The sequence below is a fragment of the Mustela lutreola genome, chromosome 3 (assembly GCF_030435805.1).
Source record: "Mustela lutreola isolate mMusLut2 chromosome 3, mMusLut2.pri, whole genome shotgun sequence".
In the NCBI taxonomy this organism is placed as follows: Eukaryota; Metazoa; Chordata; class Mammalia; order Carnivora; family Mustelidae; genus Mustela; species Mustela lutreola.
In genome coordinates, this window is record NC_081292.1 from 3,377,773 (window position 1) to 3,398,049 (window position 20,277).

The window sequence follows — 20,277 nt, forward strand, 5'->3', positions numbered from 1 at the left end:
ACAGGCAGGGAGCGCCTCCTCTTCTCCTTCGCCTTGTCCTCCTCCTCCTCCTCCTTCTGAAGATTTTATTCATTCATTTGAGAGTGAGTGAGAGAGAGAATGAGCAAGGGGAGGGGCAGAGGGAGAAGCAGGCTCCCCCCTGAGCAGGGAGCCCGATGCGGGGCCCAGTCCCAGGACCGTGGGATCCTGACCTGAGCCGAAGGCGGCTGCGTAAGCTGCTGAGTCCCCCGGGCGCCCCACAGGGACCCCTTCTGATTCACCTCTTTTCCCCAGAGCGGAGCACGGTGGGTGCCCTGGGGACGTTAGAGGCTGCGTGGCGAGTGTTCCCGGGTGAATGGAAGGGGAAGGCCAGCAGCATGGCGCCCTGTCGTTTCCCTAGGCCGCCTCTGCGTGCCAGGCTGCTGTGCCGGGGCTGGCCTGCCTCAGCGTATGTTGGTGCCGACCCCAGGGTCGTCTCTACCCGCTGACGAAGTGTCTTGGGTCGACGGAGGAGGGCCGCTGGGGCAGTGCTGGGACTCAGATTCCTATTGGTCTGATCCCGAAGCTCACCATTTGACTGTTTGATTTCCCACCATCTCCTTTCGGAGTCCTCTCTCCCATCACCACCGCTATGTGTCCATTGGGAGCTTGTGAAGCTGCCTGGTTACTGCTCGGGGGAGCAGTGAGAGGCACAGCGTGGAGTGGAAAGTCCCTGGCCGTGACCTTGGCTCTTTCTCCTCTGGCTGTTTGACTAGGGGGACATTGTTGCAACTCTCTGAGCTTTAGTTGGCTCTTTCATAACATGGCAGTAACAGAGCCGTAGTCTGAGGTTAGAAGACAGCACGTAGGAGATGGTGGTGGCACTTGTTTTTATAAAGGGACTCCAGGGAGAGATGTGTCTTGTTCCCTGGACTCCCCCATCGCTGCCCACAGAGCCCGGCAGCACAGGGAGTGGAAAGTAGGGGCAGAGCTTCTCTCGGGAGCTTGGACTGGCTTCTCCCAAGCCCAGTCCGTTCTTCCTGGGCACCGCCTGGGTTGCACGGAGCAGCAGCGCTGATGCACTGCTTCCAAGAAGTTGACGGGCTGGGGATTGAGTCTGGGGGCTCAGGCACACCCGTGCCCCAGGCGGTCACTGTCCTTGCCATCAATCCACATTATCGCTGGGCCCTTACCGGTGGTCCTGGGAGAAGCAGCTGCCTTGGCTGAGAACCCGGCCTCACTGTCTGGGGCGGGTGTGGGGGGGTGAGGCGGGCGGGGGTCAGCATGCTCAGCCCCATGCGTGCGCTTGCAGACCCCAGATTCATGGGGCTTCTCCCCATGTCCCACCGGGGCAATGGGGGTCCCCGGAGGATTTAGATACAGCACTGAGAGGTAAGCGTGCGTGCATGTGTATACGTTTAGGGAAGTGTAATATATTGCCTCATTGTAGAAAATTCAGAAAATAAAAGCAATTTGAAACGACTGTGATCCTGTACTCGGAGGGGACCCACGTTAGCTGTAAGGTGGGCTATACCCATGTATTTTTTCCATGTGAACATTTTTGGGCCGCGAAATCCTAGTGTACATTCAATCTGGTAATCTGCTTTCCTCACGCCACTTTCCCCCCATCTGTTCTAAGTCTAAATCTGAAATGTCTTGGAATACATTTATCTGTTCCACGTCGAATGCTTCCTGAGCGCCCCCCACGTGCCCGGCGCTACTCCTCGTTGCGCGGGAAGGATGCTGATGGCCGCCGGCACTGCTGTGGACTCGCTGAGTGCCGAGCGCAGGCCTGCAGCCTCCCTGCGACTTACCTGCTCCCTGCGCAGCTCCGTGGGGGGAAGCGAGGCCGGCCCAGCCGGAACAGCTGACACGGCGTGGGGGTCGTGTCTAAACCGGACCTTGTTCTGGTTGCTTTACTTTTGTTAGCTCGTTTCTTCTCCACGACAACCTGTTTTATAGATGAGCACACTGAGGCATGTGGAAGTTCTGTGGCTTACCTAGGGATGCCCGGCTAGAGCCTGGAGTCGAACCCACACAGTTTTCTCCTAAACTGGGCATTTGTAGCCAGGTGGGTGCCCTGCCTCTCCTGGGAGTGGTGAGCTTCAAGGGGCCTGGCTCCCGCCTTGCAGTTGGTGGAGGAGTGAGCTGCTTGATGCAGGCGGTGATGTTCTAACGGAGGTGGGAGCTTCAGAGCCCAGGGGAGCAGTGTGGGATAGAAACCGCATTGCAGCAGAGGAACCTCAGGGTCGGGCTGTGAGGGAGGAGTCAGAATCGGCCACGTAGGAAAGTGGTCCAGGAGACCTCGGTGGGGGAGCAGCATGTGTCGGGGGGTAACTGGGGCTCGGAGGGTGAGGCCAGATGGCTCCAGGCACTCCAGTCCTGTCTGGGCCCTGTCCTCTGGCTCAGGGAATGCACCCCAGAGCCCTCACCTGGTTCCTGCCCATGCAGGGGAGACCTGTTTCTGAAGCACGGACCTGCTGGGATCTGCCTCAGGGTCCTAGTTGCTGTGGGCGCTCTGGCCAGTCCTGCCAGAGAGGATGGCGAGGCTGTTTAAAGAAGTTAGTGTGCACTTCAGGACCGGGGGACCTTGGGGCCTGGCCTCCCAGCAGGTAGGGCCCAAATGCCGTTCTGTCCTGGTGTCCTATAGCCGGCATCTCAAATCCCTTCCATTCTGCAGTAATTCACTGGTTGGAAGATAGAGTTAAAGAATATAGTAAATATAGCATATTTACAGAATGTGAATTACTGGTTTCTTGAGATGATTTGGTCCTTTCCGTGGTTTGGGAGCCAAGGCACTCGCTTCGGTTCTATGCCAGCCCCAGAATGCAAGCGGCGGGCAGTGTGACTTCTGGGGCTGCCATAAAGACCAGGGGTCAGGTCAGCTTGTGAAGGTGAGTCCATGTTTCCCGGCAGACATGGAGAGACCGTGCAGACAAAGGCAGGAGGGGGAAGGCAGGGCCAGCGGGGGGCCTGTGCACCCAAACACGTGCACCTGTGCATGGACGGGACAGGTCGGGGGTCACCCACACAGGTTCCCCCCGACTTTTAAAGATTTTATTTATTGGGGTGTCTGGGTGGTTCAGTGGGTTAAGCCTCTGCCTTCGGCCCAGGTCGTGATCCCAGGGTCCTGGGATGGAGCCCCACCTTGGGGCTCTCTGCTCAGCGGGGAGCTTGCTTCCTCCTCTCTCTCTGCCTGCCTCTCTGCCTGCTTGTGATCTCTGTCTGTCAAATAAATCTTTTAACAAAAAGATTTTATTTATTGATTTATTTTATAGAGAGTGTGAGTGCGCAAGCACATATGCAGAGGGAGAGGGGGCAGAGGGAGGGGCACAAGCAGACTCTGTGCTGAGCGCAGAGCCCGAGGTGGGTCTCCATCCCATGACCCCGAGATCTTGAACCTGAGCTGAAACCCAGAGTCCAGACTTAACCAACTGAGCCCCCCAGTGCCCCTCCCGCTCGCTCTTTCTAACCTGCCTGACTTCTCCCTGCCTTCCCGGCTGCTTCCGAAAGGCTGTCTCTCTGGCGTGTCCCATCTGTGGCTGCGGGCAGGGCCCCCCTGTCCCGGTCTGTCGGGACTCGCTGCCCCATGTGGTCGTCAGTCTATGTCTTAGGAGCCCGCGGGCCCTACAGTCATCATCCCTTTCCCGACTCCCCATCCTTCCCTGGGTCATTCTGATTCAGGTGGTAACGTGCCTGTATAGGGCCTCTGGACACCGCGTGTGCTGGCGGCGTCGGGGGTGCTGTGGTGTCACCGGTACTACCCGAGTGCCCATCGTGTGTCATGTGCCAGGTCTTGTACTCACGGCTGCGGGAGTGCGATCGCATATCTCCGCCCCCTCAGTTTCCTGTGGGGATCGGAGCCACTACTCCGTTGGGTTGTGGCGGCAATCGGGCCAGACACCTGCATGTGGAGAGGGTCTGGCATATTCCGGGTGTGCCGTGAGCCCCTCATGAGCAGGGAGGCGTGACTTGGCTTCTGAGTGCCTTGCGTGGATGCTGCCCCGTCTGCTCCTGCATGGAGCGCTGCTCTCCGAGGCCCCAGAGAAGCCCTGCGGCCTGGTGGGTGTGCTGCCAGTTCCGGAGGGACCGTGCCAGGACCAGCGCAGTGTGTGGACGGTGTTCGCAGCATGGCTCGGCCCCATGTTCTTCAGCGCAGGCATGCTCATGTGCTCCGTCTCCCGCTGGCTTCTTCCGTGGGTGACTTCTGGGTCCCAGGAGCAGGACTTTGTGTGTGCGTCTGCCTTGAGCTGCCTCCGTGCGGATGAGTGTAGTGGGTCCGGAGCCGTTGGCATGCTCTGGTTCTCGACCGGGGATGAGTGCCTTAATCTCTCGAAGCCTTGGCTGCCTCATTCCAGGAGAGGACATGTAGCACCGAGAACGGGTTCATAGAAAAGGGAAGCCGGGGGTGGGGGGTTGGGCGGCAGCGCGGTGCTCCCGCCTCGGGCCCTGCCGGGTCTACGGGAGGAGGGGAAGTCCAGAGCCTTGGAGCTGGGCCCTGAGCGGGTGACCACGGCAGGGCCTTCTCATGGACCAAGGGGCTTGGGCAAACGAGCTCTTCGCACCTGGTCGGCGAGCAAAGGGCCTCGCCTCAGGGTGTGGGGGATGGCCCGGCACGTGACCCTGACCCTGACCCTGAAGCAAGAACGCAGTTCACTCTTCACACAGACAGCCTGGGGAAGGAGGACACCGCGCGCGCCCAGGGCCAAGTGGGGGTTACACTCGGGAACAGAGGGAGGCCAGGGGCTGTGGGAGGCAGGCTGTGTAGTCGCAAGGGGGTGGGTGCCCCTGGTTCCTGCGGGAGGATGTCGTTCCCTTGTTTCGCTCAGTCTGTGGTTGGCGGGAACTGAAACTGCCAGTTTGAGGGTCAGCAGGGGCTGGGGGGGGTGGGGGAGATGGGGAACCCAGTCATGGGCGCAGGGTGGCGGCCGGACCTGTGGTGAGGCCGGTGCAGGGCCTCCTGGTTCCACCAGATGCCGAGGCAGTACTTGGTGTCAGGCCTTGATTTCTGGCCCAAAGCCGGGCTCGTCTGGCAGGCGTGGGAGCCACGAAGGTGACACAGCTGCTTCCACACGGCACAAACGGGGTCCCCCCCCGCCCCGCGCTGCCTCCTTGCGGTCTCCCTCCCCCCCACGCAGCGCATGAGCGTCCTTAGCTTTCCAGCGCTTCACACACGGCTTCGCTTAATCTGTACCACAGCCCTGTGACGCGGGAGCTGTCGCCCCCTTTCCACACGGAGACGCCGTGGCGTAAAGGAGTCATCACCCTCCATCTGCTCCAGTCAGTCACAGTCGAAAAGGCAGCAGACGCAGGGCTGACTCCTCTGTGCGGATCTCTCCGAGACGGGGGAGGATTTGCGGGGCAGCTCGGAGCCCCCCTGCAGGCTCTGCGGGTCCCGGGCGTGGCTCCCAGTCCCGTGGCTCTGGTTTTGAATCCGTGTTTCCTGAAGAGGGTCCTCTGCTGTCTGTGCTTCTCCCACTCGACGTGGATCTGTTTCTCCTTAAGGGGACAACCGAGGCAGTCCTCTGGGGAAATTCTGGTTACCTCCGAATCCGTTGATTCCGTTTATGTGAGCAAAGGGTGCATTGATTTTTTGGCGAGAGGAAGCCCGCAGCAGGAGCGGGACGAGCCGGCCCCAGGCTCGGTGGTCTGCCCCTCGCGCCTCGTTCACAGGCGCAGCCTCTGCCTTGTACCACCCACGAGTCTGGAATTTTCTTGGTGCTTGGATTTCTCACATTGTAAATGGTTTGCCTTTTCCTTTGCTTTGGGGGGTGCATGAGGATTTCTCAGGGGGATTGGTAAGTCACATCCTGCCTCAGTCCCACCATCCTGACCACCACTGTCCTCGTCATTGTAGAAAAACTGTATGGCGACTTCTTGAGCTGGAGCCTGGAAGAAACCCTTGCCCAGTTTCCTCTGCAGCCGGGGAAGGTGGCCACTTTTGTGGTCAACATCAAGGTGAAGCTGGATTTCTCGTGCCAGGAGAATCTCCTCCAAGACCTCAGCGACGGTAAGCCCCCTGCCCCGCGCCCCCCAATCTTAATCAGCAGGTCGTGGCCCCTCCGTGCCTGTGGCTCGCTCCTCCTAACTTGCCGGCCATTCATTAACTCGAGCTGCCTGAGCCTTCTCCTGGGCACTTAGTCCGCCCACTGAGTTCCTGTATAGATCTGAAAGCAATAAAGGTACTTGTTAGCTAAATCATTTCTTAATTCACACTTTTTACCATCCTGTGCTCATGTGCCAGGAGGTCATCTTAAGCTGGTGGAATTACTGCATTTTTCTTCAGGTATAACTGCTGTGATCTAATTAGCCGTGATTGTAAAGTTCTCCCGAGGCTGGTGGTTTCTGTTAGGGAGGTGGCGTCTGGAGAAAACGGGCATTTATACTCCTTGTAGCATTAGGACTAGCTGATCAGGAGTAAGATCTACTGGATTAATTGTGTCAGATCACGAGCGGACATATGCGTTCGTACGTTCGTTTGGAGGCATCATGGGCCAGAGCAAGATCCATGTGAGATCGGCCACTAGCCTGTGGCGCCTCCTGTTCTCGCGAGGACCGCAGCCCTGCTGGATTAGGGCCCCACCCGCATGACCTCACTTAATGTTTATCACCTCCTCACAGGCCCTGTCTCCACATATAGGCGCATTCGGGTTTCGGGCTTCAACACGGGAATTTTGGGGGCCGCAAGCATTCAGTTGAAGGCTATGGTTTGAGATAGCAGATTCTGCCGTTAGAACTTACTGTGTAACTTTGGGTGAGTGACCTTGGCTTCTCTTAGTCTCCTAGTTTATGAAATACTCGTGAACATCTCCAGGGTTGTCACAAGGACTTACATGCCACCTGCAGCCTGGTACGGGGTCAACAGATGTTAGTTAGGGTCCGTCCCCCATCCCCTGTCTGTAGCATGACACGACATCTCACTGCCTCGTGCTATGAAGCGGGGAGTGGCCTGGGCTCTTGGGCCCAGGGTGCATAATGAGGAAGGGTCTGTCTCCTGCAGGACAGTGATGGTAGCAGCTGGCGTTTCAGAGGCTACGTAAATCAGCTCACTTAACCCTCACAGCAACCCTAGGAAGTAGGTGCTATTAATGTCTCCACCTTACAAATCAGGAATTAAGGCCTAAAGAGGTTGAGTAGTTTTTCAGAGGTCACGCAGCTAGGAAGTAGCAGAACTGGGCTATGCATCCAGGCAGCCTGACTCCAGAGTCCCTCCTTGCAACCTTCCTGTGGCCCAGGGGTCAGCGGGGATTATAAGTCTGGGATTAGAGTGCCCCAAGACTCTGGGACATGACGAGATGCAGCTCCCTTTGCCTGGCGGGGTCCTGTAGGGGCTCCCAGCATTCCTGTGCGACTGAACCAGTTCCTGGGCCTGAACTAGAAAGCTTCCTTGATGAAGAAAAAGCACGGGCCCCTCAGGCCTTGGCCTGCAAGGAATCAGCTGGTACCGAGGCCCAGAGCCCTGGGAGTTAGGAAGTGGGTGTTATCTCCAGGGACGAGATGTCTGTCTGTCTGTCTCTCTGTGGGAATGGGCCTCTCTCTCCACTCAGGGTCTCACATGTACGTGGGCGCTCAGGGATGAGGCTGGCCTGTTGAACTCGAGAGGCAAAGCTTAGTTACGGTTCCGCGTTCCTGTGACGGGGACGGTCGTCTTCCCTCTTGCGTCCCTGAGGCATCTGCAGCCACGCCGGCCACCTGGTCCCTGGAGTGCACCCAGTGGTCCTGGCTGAGGGCCTGTACTGGCTCTGCCCTCACCTGAATCTCTCTCCCCCACAATCTGCACTGCCCCCCCAACTGTTCAGATGGCCGCCCCGACCACATCAGCCGGACCAGCACCCTGGCCCTCGTCGCTCCTGTGGCACCTGCGTTACTGACTCTGCACTGTTCCTCCAAGTGTCGTGTTGGTTTTTCCTGCCCACCTGCCTCCTTCCGCTAGAGGAGAAGTTTCAGGCAACCGGGACCCCACCTGTCCCCTTCAGCCTCCATTCACACCGTCCGGGGCACTATGGAGGAAGAGTTGGTGTGCACTGTGGGTCTGGAGGCCTGAGTGAGCCCCTCCTCCCCCTCCCACCCGTAGTGCGGGGGGCCCACCCCGGAGCACTGGCACCCTGGGTGTTAGGGCCTCAGCGTGGGAATTCGGGGGGGGACACAGACATTCAGTCCATAACAGTCGGCATGAAGTTTGCTCCCCTGTGCTCTCTCTAGTGTTTAACTGTAACGAGCTTCTTTGTATAATACTAATATTTGATTAACATTTTTTTTTTTTGTATATTATTAACAAAGGCAGAAGAGCAAATTTACTGTTGGACACATAAGAAACTGTGAAAATGTCAGGTGGATTTAACATTATACCAGGGCTTAAAGAGTATTGGATTGGGTGGATTTTTTTCTGTTTATAAACTGCCTGATACCACCAGACTGCATTTTTCTGCAAGGAGGCGGAGTGTTGCAGACAGAGGTCCTGACTTCTTTTTCCCAAGGGAGGAGTGTGGCAGAATAAATGGTGCTTGACACCCGCCAAGGGCGGGATTGATTAGCTCTCGTCCCAGGGCCATGTCTGGGCAAGCAGACGTCCAGCCGAGCCACCTGGCTGTGGGGAGTGTGGACAGGACACTGACGTGGCTGCCTGCCAACGGCAGCCGCTCTCCGTGAGAGACACGACAGGAGGGCTCCAGGGGCAAACCGTACCTGTCCGCCTTGTGGTGGCTCTGTGAGTTCGTGTGTTTGTCGTGGTGCGAGTTTCTGCCTTTCGCTACAGAGCTCTGCTCTTCCAAGCTGAAAGCAGAGTTGTAGTCCGGGACTTGTAGTCTGAGAGTACCTTCTTCTGTCCTGTAAAAGAAAACCACATCAGAGGGGGCTGGGATCACCATCGCTAAGTGTTTTGTAAACGCAAGGCTGGTCTGATTTCCCGTCAGTTAGCTACAGCACAAGAGTGATGCGGAACGTGGGGTCGCTCGCTGGATGCCCTCTCTCCTGGTGACGGTTGTTTCCACGGCCAGCTGTAGAACTGGAGGCCCAGGGTCTTAATGTCCACCACCAGGGCGAGTCTCACAGAGGAGAGGGGGTGGGCACCGAGGCCCACAAGGACCTTCCAGAGTCTGGTGAGTGGATGATGCCGTGTCTGTGTAGTTTGGGCTAAGGAGTCAAGAATTTAAGAAACAAAACAAACATAAAAGAAAACAGAAACTCCTCCAGACTCTCAGATACAGAGAACACACTGGTGGCTGCCTGAGCAGGTAGCTGGGCAGAGGGGACCAAGTGCACTGATGTGGACGGGCACCTGGTGGCAGGTAGGGGTATTGAGTCACTGTGTCGCATGGCAGAACTGACGTTACACCGTGTGCTGGCCTAACGCCAGACAGGCCTTGGTGTGGGCCTGCCCGGAGACAGCCGTAACCGCAGTGCCGGTGGCCTCTGGGGCTCGGGAGGTGACCCGCGTGCGGCTCTCTGTGTGACACGGTCAGAAGCCTTCATCCCGGAAGCACTCATGGACTCGGTTTGTCTTCCCAGCGTGGACTCAGATTACTGAAATCGGATGCCACGTTAAGAATTTAGGACAGTCAGTATAGCCGTCTTGCGGACAGGACCCTGGGTTCTGGGTGGGCTGCAGGCGTGTGACGGGGAGGATGTGGATGAAAGCAGACCAGAGAGAGCCAACCGTGAGATGCTGTGTGCGATCCTCGTCCTATCCTGGGTTCAGTGAAAACACTCGAAGGAGATTTTGGGGACCTCAGCGTTCCTCGATGGGGCACGGGAGCAACAGCCTTCTTTGGCCGCCACCCTGCGCTGCTGAGGACGCGAGGGGCGGGCTCCCACACCCTGCGTCCCTGAGGGAGAAGTCCCGGGCTGAGGGCCGGCGGCTCTCCCCTGGGCTGTGCTGCGGGGCGGGAGGGCTGCCGCGGGCCTCTTCTGCGCGCCCAGCTGCGGAGTTTTTGGCTTCTGCGGTGTAGGCGTGGGCTCTTCTCCCTGGACTCCCGGACCTCCACAGAGGCCCTCTCGGTGGTGGGTGATTGTCTAAGTCAGTGTGCCGGGGGGAGATGGTAGAAAACTCACTCCTCCCTGATGACGATGCCACTGTCTGCCAAAGTAGTTGTACACTCCTTTCAGTAACTCCTTTGATAGAGTTAATATTGGTATAGGGAAGCTGTGTGAGGATGTGGAAAAGGGTGAGTCACTGATTTTGTGACAGTCTGATTCTAGCATCCAGTCTTGAACCAGGATTCTTGTGTGGAAGAAAGGAGGTAACAGTTGTAAGAGAAGAGGGGTTGGGTAAAAACCTTATAGTCTGGGCCTTGAAAAAAATCACAGCATGAAATTATAAGGTGTTGGGGTACCTGGGCAGCTCAGCCGGCTGAGCAGCCAAATCTTGATTTCTCTTGGGGTCCTGAGTTCGAGCCCCGTGGTGGGCTCTGTGCTCAGCCGGGAGTCTGTAGTCTCTGCCTCTCCCCCTGCTTGCACGATCTCTGGCTGTCAAGAAAAAGTTAATTAATTAAAAAAATGAAATAATGGGGCCCCTTGAGTGACTCCGTTTCGGTCATGATGCCAGGTTTTGGGATCAAGCCCTGTGTCAGGCTCCCAGCTCAGTGGGGGAGCCTGCCTCTCCCTCTGCCTGCTGCTCCCCCCGCCTGTGCTCTCTCTCTTTCAAATAAATAAATACACTCTTAAAAAAAAAAGAGAGAAAAGCCTGGAACCGACTGCCTTGAGGTCAGGGCAGGGCGAGCTTCCGGGGAGGACGGATGCTGTGCTGGTCGTGAGGCCGGCAGTAGGCCCCCGGGGGGCTGGCAGGACCCTGTGGCCTGAGCCGAGCGGGGGGTCCAGTGAGTCTTCATCCAACGATACACTCTATGCAGCTTGGTCAGTGTTCTGTTTTACCCTAAAATGTTTTTATAAGAACAAAAACATCAGATATGTTTCCATAATACTGCTTTTGCATGACAGCATGGAAAAATTGTTTTTATCCATGAAGTTTCTCATCAAGGCACCGGCTCGAAGGTCATGACTGGCCGCTGCGTGTGCCTCTCCGGGTCGGGATCCCATTCATCAGCCCCCGTCCGGTGTGGATGCCGCTTCCTCCCTCCGCACTCGCCCGTCCTGGTTCTGTCTTTTGTCGTATTCCAGAGTAATGACATTCCTGGCTGTTGGACCTTGCCTGTTTCTTGAAATGTCATATTGTTCTGAATGATTGTAACTGTTCCTGACCTACGATTCCAACTCTGTGCTGAGCCTGGAGTCTTTATTTCTGCTCCTGAAGTCCACAGCTGTGTTTCCAGCTGGCTTCCTGGCATTGTCACCTGGAAGTCCCCACAGCAGCTCACGTGCACCCCATGGGGACCCCGAAATGCCGCAGCCCCCCTGCAGAACTGCTTCTTTCCCTTTCTTTCCTCGTGGACGACAGCGGCCACTGAGCACTCTGAAGTGGACTGTTCTATGACCGCTGAAGCTCCATCTGCTCCCTACCATGTCATCTGTGCTCTGCTGAATGTCCCTGTGTCCCCCTGCCTCTGCCCGGCGACCACTGCAAGAACGCACTGATCTCCCGCCACGGACCTTGCCTTCTTGAGTTCCTCCGGTTATGTCTTTGCTTTTTCTTGAAAACAAATGTGCTTCTGACTTTGGAGTGTCATGTCCTGCATCATCTGGTCCCAGCCAGCCGCCTGCCCCCCGGCCTCCCTCCTGCTGGGGCGCCCTTCCATCTCCCACTTGGGCTGCTCTGAAATACTGTGTCGAGTGGCTGCCTTTTCCTCCACCTCCAGCGGCGGTCAGCCTTCGCCCGCTGGCCCAGCTTCGCTCACTTCCTCTTTGAAGGCCTCCACTGGCCTGTGTTACTCTGGCACCTCCGAGTGCTGGTAGTTTCTCCCACCCGGCTCCTGCCCCCGGGCCGGGCCTGGCTCAGAGAGGACGCCCAGCAAACAGTCACTGAAGGAGGGAAGACAGGCATGTTGTGAAGCCGCATGCAGTGTTCCTGACCCTGAGGTCAGGGAGGGGAGAGCCGTCGGGTCGGGATGGCCAGACTCCTGGGTGCAGGGCCCTCGAATGGTGCCTCGTGGAAGAGGGAGCTCGACACCAGAGGGGAGGGAGGCGATAGGGCAGAGGAGTGGGCGGAGAGAGGAGTGGGCGGGGCGGAGAGAGGAGTGGGCGGGGCGGAGAGAGGAGTGGGCGGAGAGAGGGTCTGGGTAGGACGGTGGGGCGGGGGGCTGTGGAGGCCTGATACTCCGGAGAAGAACTGGGGGCTTTGCTGGAAAGTCCTGGCCAGCCGCGGACAGCTTTTCAGGAGGTTGATGTGGTGGAGATTGCGGGTGGCTGCGCCTGGCCTCGCAGTGACAGGTGTAGCAGTTCCAGGAGGAGGCACGTCGGTCTCAAGCAGGAGAGAGCCTGGTTGGCTGGGGGGGGCTCGTGCAGGAAGGGGACTCCGGGGGCCGGGGCCGGGGTCCTTTCCCCACTGCGCGGCCTTCCTGAAAGACGTCCTGTGTTTGCGGCCTGGCGTGCAGCAGCCGGCCGGGCAGTTTGGTAAGCTCTGTCAGGATTTATTCCGTTCGCTGTGGAAAAATCCGTATTTTCTTGCCTGAAATGCCTCATGGTTATTACGCGTAAGACAGGCTCTGCCCACGGGAAGGTGGGCACGTTCAGTGCTTGGTCCGCAGTTGGAGACGTAAATGAAAAAACCCGTATTTCCAGGGCGCGGGCCTGGGTCCTGTCCATGAAGCTTCAGATTCTTGTTTTTTTTTTTTTTCTAAAGATTTTATTTATTTATTTGACAGACAGAGATCACAAGTAGGCAGAGCAGCAGGCAGAGAGAGAGGGGGAAGCAGGCTCCCCTCTCCACTGAGCAGAGAGCCCGATGCGGGGCTCGATCCCAGGACCCTGGGATCATGACCTGAGCAGAGGCTTAACCCACTGAGCCACCCAGGGGCCCCCAGATTCTTGTTTTTAGCTCCGGTCTCGATCTCAGGGCTGTGAGCTCACGCCCTGTGCACAGCGCACGTGACCAGGAGCAGAGCCCCAGCCCTGTGTTTGCATCTCCATCTGGCATTTCCCTGTGCTTTGCTCCTTCCCAGTTTCACGATAGCGGACTCCGCAGCTCGGGGCGGCCGCCGGGGCGAGAGCTGCTGCTGTGCGATGGGCTCCCGCTTTCCCACTGGTGCTTCACCCCGGCGCCAGGCTCCAAAGGTGCGCCCGTCCGGGGCTGTGTCCTGCTCTGCTGCTCTCTTTGAAAAGAATTCTTGGAAATCTCAGTCTTACTTTTTGCAGAGAAATGACTCATCCTGAATTATTCAGAAATCAGAGGTGGTGGAGTCTTACGCCGTGTCTCTTTTCTCTTTACAATTCTAAGAGGCCTGAGGCTTTCGCAGATGTGTGTTTTAAGGATGGCCAAGGATTTTACTGAATCATGGCTGTGCCGAGGCTGGAGAGGACCACGGGTGGGGAGAGCTCCGCACGTCGAGGGCATATCACTAAGGCACCGCCTGTTGGTTCTCGCAGCTCTCTTGCCGTACCCAAGAGGTGGCGCTGCTGTCCTCGGAGGCGGCGTTTGGTCTGGCGCCCATGCTCTCTGGCCTCTCTCCTGGCACGGGTCCCCGCGGCTGCAGCTGCGTCCGTACGTTCAGTCTTCCTCGCCATACAGGGCTTAAAAGCGGGGCCAGTGTCCTCTGTGTCTCTTAACTCCAGTCCCCAGCGCTGTGCCTGGAGCTCTCCGTTCCGTCTGCCCAGTCGCCCTTGTCCCCTTCAGCCCTGCACACGGAGTTCCTCAGGGCTCCACCCAAGGTGCTCTTGTGTTTTCCGAGTTCCCTCTTTCTTAAGACCCTGTCCTCTGCTCACGTGGCTTCAGGAACCGTGCCGCCTGGGCCCGACATCCTCTCTGCACTCTCGGTCCGTGTATCTGCCGGCGTGTCCGGTGAAGCTCTTCCCTCGGGGGAAGGGGAGCGTGGGTGGAGGTTTGGCTGCCAGCGGTGCTGTGTTTCCGTCCGTGTGCTCAGACAGTCTCTGCTGCTTTCCGCTTGGAGGTTAGAGCTTTGATCTCACAGGGAGCGGGGAGAGGCTGGGGCGAGTGCAGGGGCTGGCAGTCCCCCCCCGGCCCCCCCAGCCAGCTCCGAGGAGACACGGTTTTGAGATCTTACGGCAGCCCCCTCTGCTCCCCGGAAGCTGCCTGGCAACACCTTTCAGGTTCGTTTCCCCTGTGACTTCCGTTCTCTGATCAGTTCGTAAGAAGTTGGTCTGGAGTTTCTCGAGCTTTTCTCTTCTGGGAGGGGATTGTGCCTTCCTCAGTTCTGTGCGTCTCCGAGCAGAGCTCAGAGGCCCACCCCCTGGGTCGCAGTGCGGGCCTGCGGTCGCTTCCAGACCGTGCTGGCTGCTGGGCAGATCACATGCTGCTTTTGTTTTGTGTTCAGTGGCTTACCTGCTTCCTGTCTGAAGGGCAAGGTTATGGACGCGCTCAACAGCCTGCCCAAGGTGTGGAGCCATATTGCCCGCCCGCCTTATGACTTGCAGACGGTAACTTCACAGCTCGGCGGCTCAGCCTGGGAAAGGTCAGCTTGTCCGGCTTCCCCGGGGCTCTCATGACCACATCTGTGAGTGAGAAAAAGCTTTGCAACACCCTGAAGCTGAGTTCTTGCCCCAGATTTCTGTCTAGTGGCCTGTGGGGGTGCCTGTATCCCTGGGCCACTGTTCACCCTGCAGGTGGGGCGGCTGACTCCGTTCTTGGATGTGAATTCAGGCGGGAAGATCACTTCCTAAACCACCAGGCTAGAACCATACCCAGCGGGCTGTCATTCCTCCGCAACAGGTGATCCTTCGCTGTCCCGGGAGCCGAAGCCATTGATCACCCTGCTGTCATTCCTGCCACGCTGGTGGGGATTCGCGGGCAGGCAGGTTAGGTAGGTGTTCAGTAGAGGGATTCAGGAGGTTTTCTTTCTCCGAAGAGAAGGGGATGATTTTCATGGATCCCCGCAGGCCGGTTTGCTGTGAGCTTGTCTCGTACGGATCGCCGGCTCTTCTCCTTAGCCCTTCCCACCGCTGTAGGGTTCTGGCCAGTCTCCTGGCTGCTCACCGTGCTCCCTGGTCCTTCCCAGAGCAGAACCCGACTGTGTCTCCTGTTGGACGACTTCCCAGGGCTCGGGACAGACTCTGGATCAAGTCCCCGGCGCGGCTCACATGGTCCGGCCGTCGTGGCCGGTTCACCCTCTGTGGAGCCTCTTCTCTCGCTGAGCTCATGTTTCAGAAACACGAAATCACAAGTGTCTGTCTGACCTGCCGAGCTCTCTCAGGCTTACGGTCTGGGGGCAGCCGGCGGCTCTCGGACTCGGCTGCGCTGCGGAATCGCGGGGGATTCTTTACAACCTGTTTCCTGGCCCCCGACACCCCCGCCCCACAGTGGTTTGATGGGCATGGTGTGATCTGGGTTCCCGGGGGGGTTTTTAAAGTGCGCCTAAGGATGCCTGCCTGCGGCCACGCGGGGACCCCTGAGAAGGGACGGTCTTCCGTCTTGCTGGAAAGCTCCGTCCTTGGCTCAGGCCAGTGGTTCCGGACTTGGAATTGGGGTCGCTGCCCGCGGACAGAGCTGGACCTCACTATCCATTTCCTGCTCGGGAAAGCCTCCTCCCTGGACCAGCCTGGAGGCTTTTCCACCTGTTCTGTCCTTTCAACTCCCACATGTATTTTAGATTCAGTTTGTCCAAGCCTCAGCATCGTCTGTGGGAATGCTGCAGGGTCTGTGTTAACCTGCCCATCAATTTGGGGAAAAATCGGCATTTTTGTGGGAGTCTTCATATCTATCAGTATTGTCCACTTGTCATCGCTATGGTCTTTCATACTATACTTTAATTTTCTTTATAAAGGTCTTACGGTATTTTACTGGACTTATTCCCAGGTACCTTACTTTTTTTTTTTTTTTAAGATTTTATTTATTTATTTGAAATACAGAGATCCCAAGTAGGCAGAGAGGCAGGCAGAGAGAGAGAGCGGGAAGCAGGCTCCCCGCTTGAGCCTGATGTGGGGCTCAATCCTCAGACCCTGAGATCATGACCTGAGCCGAAGGCAGAGGCTTAACCCACTGAGCCACCCAGGTGCCCAGTATTTGAGTCTTTTTACAGAAATGCAACTTACGTGAAGTAATGGGCACAGATGTCACATACACAGCTGGATGAGTTTGTATTTTTTAAGTTACTTTTAAGGCTTTATTTATTTGAGAGAGAGAGAGTTGGGAAGGGGGGGAGGAGGTGAGGGAGAGGGAACCCAAGCAGACTCCATGCTGAGCACAGACCATGACGGGACTCGATCTCACAACCCTGAGATCAGGACCTGAGCCCGAATCAGGAGTCAGACCCTTACCTGACTGAGGTGCCCAGGTGGTCCTGGGTGAATTCCTATTTTTAGGCTCCTTTATCCTTGCAACCAGTGCCCAGAACTGGGTGGGTGACTTGTACCTCTCTGGTTTCCTCGAGTCTTGTCATCAGTGAGGACACCGTACAGAGATGACCTAAACTGTGGCTTCCGTTATGTGGACAGTAGCTTTGCCTGCTCTTGACTCAGGGAAGAGGTACAGCTGGTGCACACTCCTGTGTGTCCTGTTCTTTCTTCCGTGCACAGCACAGTCATCCAGTCCCGGAGGCCAGAAATTTTGTGTTCCTACTCGACATTATGACCGAGAGTCACACGTGCTGTTGTACGTTGCGTCTGCTCCTCTTTATTGCTGGGTGCTGTTTCCCGGTGTTAAAATACCACAGCCCATCCGCTCGTGCTGGGCGTTGGAGTTCTTCCCAGCTTTTGGCCATTTTGAATCGCTGGAATTTTTCTGGCCCAGGCATTTGGTGGACATGAGCCCACATACACCTTTGAGTGGTTCTGCTAGATCGTGGCTCACACGTATGTTTGGCGTGAATAGGTGTTTAGCCGTCCGGATTCTCGGGGTGCTTGTTTGGATTCACACACACCATGTGCGGGGAGCTCTGCTGCTCCAGACCCTTACCCACCACTTGGTATCATCGCTGTTTTGAATCTTAGCTCTTCCGGTCCGTGGAGGGGGGGCTTTTCATTCTGGTTTTACTTTGCCGTTCCCTGATAACTATTGATGTTGCCCAGTAAGAACAAGACTGTGTTCTAGCAGACACTTCCCACGATTGCACGTCCAGATGGTAAGCAAGCACATGAAAGGTGTACAGTTACCAGTTTTAATCTTCCCAGCTTTATTGAGATAAAATTGATGCGTGACACTCTGAGTCGCCGTGTGCTGATTTGATTCACTCCAAAATGATGACCACCTGTAGCTTGAGCCGACCTCTTCGTCACACTCATGGTTTCTTTTTCATGGTGAGCATTTTCCTAAGTTTTTATTTAAATGCCAGTTAACACACAGTGTAATTCGTTCCAGGTGTACAGTGCAGTGAAGCAGCACTCCCATATAACCGTGCTCATCACAGTGCCCTCCCGAAGCCCCACCCCCCACCGCCGCGCTCGTGGCTGTCAGTCTGCTCTGAATTGACAAGAGTCTGTTTCTTGGTTGGCCGCTCTGTTCCCCTCCCTACAACGGGCTCATTTATTTCTTAACTGCTGGGTATGAGTAAAATCGTATGGTAGTTGTCTCCTCCGAAGGACTGATTCACTCAGCGTCACACCCTCTAGTTCCAGCCACATCATTGCACATGACAAGGTTCTAGTCTTTTTAATGGCGGAGTCATATCCTGCTGTACTTGCCACAGCTCAGTGTGTTCCTCAGTTGGTGGACGCTGGGACTCTTTCCCTAATGTGGCTCTTGCTCACAATGCTGCTGTGAACACTACAGTGCAGGTGTCCTTTGAATCAGTATTTTTGTATGCTTTCAGTAAATTCTTAGGAGTGTAAATGCTGGGTCATAGGGTAGCTCTGTTCTTAACTTTTTGAGGAACCTCCATACTGTTTTCCAGAGTGGCCGCACCAGCTCGCATTCCCATGTGGTGGGAAAGTTGAAGATGTGCTCTTGTAGCCATTTTATGTAATATGCAACAGTGTAATAAACATAATGTAGTGCTGTGCGCTGGATCCCCAGAATGTACTCATCTTCTAATTGAAAATCTGTATCCTTCGACCAACGTTTTCCCCGCCTCTAACCATCCGTCTCTATTCTTATGAACTTGGCTCTTTTGGATATGCATATGAGCGATGTTCGGTATTTCTTTCGGGGACTTATTTCTCTTGGCATAATGCTCTCAGGCTCCATCCATATCGTTGCAGATGGCAAGCACTCGTTTCTTGTGGGATAACGTTGGGTTATGTATATACCACATCTTCTTTACACTTTCCCTCTGTCGATGGATATTTAAGCAGCTTTTGTGCCTTGGCTGTACTGTCAGCATAAGCACGGGAGTCCGATACCTCCCTGAGATCCGATGTTCATTTCCTTGGGGCATATACTCGGAAGTGGGCTGCTGGACCACAAGGCAGTCCTGCATTTCTGAGGCATCTCCACGCTGTTTTGTGCAGTGGCTGCACCAATTTGCATTCCCACCAGCAGCGCCCCGGGGCTTCCTTTTCTGCACATCCTTGCCAACCTGGACCTCTTGTTCGATGCCTGCTATAAGGGGTGCGAGGCGATGGCTCGTTGGGGTCGGATTTGCACCTGCTGCCGTTGCAGCTGTTCCTTTGGAGACCCCGTCCTTCTCACTTGTGGCCGGTTCGTCCCTGAGCTGCGTGCGTTCTTCCTGTGTTCTGATACTAACCCCTAACCAGAGAAATCGGCAGGGGTTTTCTCCCGTTCTGTAGGTTGCCATTTCATTTTGTTGATTGTTTCTTTGGCTGTGCAGGAGCTCAGCTTGTAGCTCCACATGCTGATCCTTGCTGCGGTTGCTTGTGCTTCTGGCGTCCTGGCAAAAAGTTGCTGCCTAGACCCATGCCGACGGGATTACCCCTGCGTTTTCTTTCGGTTGTTTCATTGTTGACGTTGCTGCGTTTAAGCCTTCATGTATTCTGAGTTAGTTTTGGTGAGCGGCTCGCAGCGTGGCTGCAGTTGCCCTTGTCTGCACAGGGTTTCCCACTTTCCCCAGCGTCTCTAACTTGTGAGACTCCCTTCCCCGCTGAGGAATTCGGGCTCTCCTGTCACGAGTTAGTTGACAGTGTATGTGGGAGTTCACTTCTGGGCGCTCTGCTCTGTTTCATTAGTATGCGTGTCTGTTTTTATGCCAGTGCCCTCTTGTCTGGACGACAACTTTGTAGTATAGTTGGGAATGGGAAGTGTGGTGCCTCTAATTTTGTTCTTCTCCCCCCTCAACCCCCCCAAGGATTGCTTTGTCTACTCAGTCCTTTGTGGCTACATAAACATTTTAGGATGGCTTGTTCTTTTTCTGTGAAAAATGTATTGGAATTTTGATAGGGACTGCGCTGAATCTGTAGATGGCTTAGGGCAGTATGGACCTTTTCACAAAATTCTTACAATGCACGGACGGGAGCCATCTCCATGTACTTGTATCATCAGTTTCTTTCATTGAGGTCTTAATGGTTTTCAGTGTTTAGATCTTTCACTTTCTTGGTTAAATTTATCTCCATCTGTTTTATTATTTTTGATTTTGGCAAATGCTTGTTCTGCATCTCCTGGGATGATATGAATGTTAGCCCTCATTCTGTGTAGTGCGGCGAATCACATGTATTCACTGTGTACGTTGAACTGTCTTGCATCCCAGGGAGAGATCTCTCTTGATCTGGTGTGTGATCCTTTTAATGTGCTGTTGGGTTTGGTTTGCTGACGTTTTATTGAGGACTTTTGCATCTATATGCCGCAGGGATATTGATCTGAAGCCTTCGATATTGTCTTCCCCTGACTTTGGTGTTCGGGCAACAGTGCCGGCCTTGCAAAATGAGCTCGGGAGTGTTCGCTTCAGTGTTTTGGAAGAGTTTGAGAAGAATGGGCATTAGTTCTTTAAATATTTGGTGGAATTCAGCAGTAAAACAATTTTAGTTACCCATTTTAATCTAGTTTTTGAGCTAGTTTTTAAAAAGGATTTTGTTTGTTAATTAATTTTATTTTTGTTTGCTGTTGTTTTTTTTAATTTATTTTTTTCAGTGTTCCAAGATTCCTCGTTTATGCACCACACGCAGCGCTCCATGCAATCCGTGCCCTCCTTAATACCCGCCACTAGGCTCCCCCACTCCCACCCCCCTCCCCTCCAAAACCCTCAGTTTGTTTCTTAGAGTCCACAGTCTCTCATGGTTCGTCTCCCCCTCCGATTTCCCCAGACTCCCTTCTCTTCTCCATTTCCCCATGTCCTCCGTGTTATTCCTTATGCTCCACAAGTAGGTGAAACCTTATGATAATTGACTCTCTCTGCTTGCGCAGGAGCATGGGGAGGGGCAGGAGGAGAG

General features: G+C 55.5%; 1 protein-coding gene across 2 annotated transcripts in view; it reads left to right on the forward strand.

Moving 5' to 3' along the window:
- Positions 1–20,277, forward strand: part of TRAPPC9 (trafficking protein particle complex subunit 9) — a 483,860-nt gene that overhangs the window by 126,384 nt on the left and 337,199 nt on the right. For both annotated transcript variants that reach the window (XM_059165548.1, XM_059165549.1), the window contains one exon: positions 5,816–5,968. In XM_059165548.1, coding sequence (XP_059021531.1) covers positions 5,816–5,968 — 153 coding nt within the window. The remainder of the gene's footprint in view (positions 1–5,815; positions 5,969–20,277) is intronic.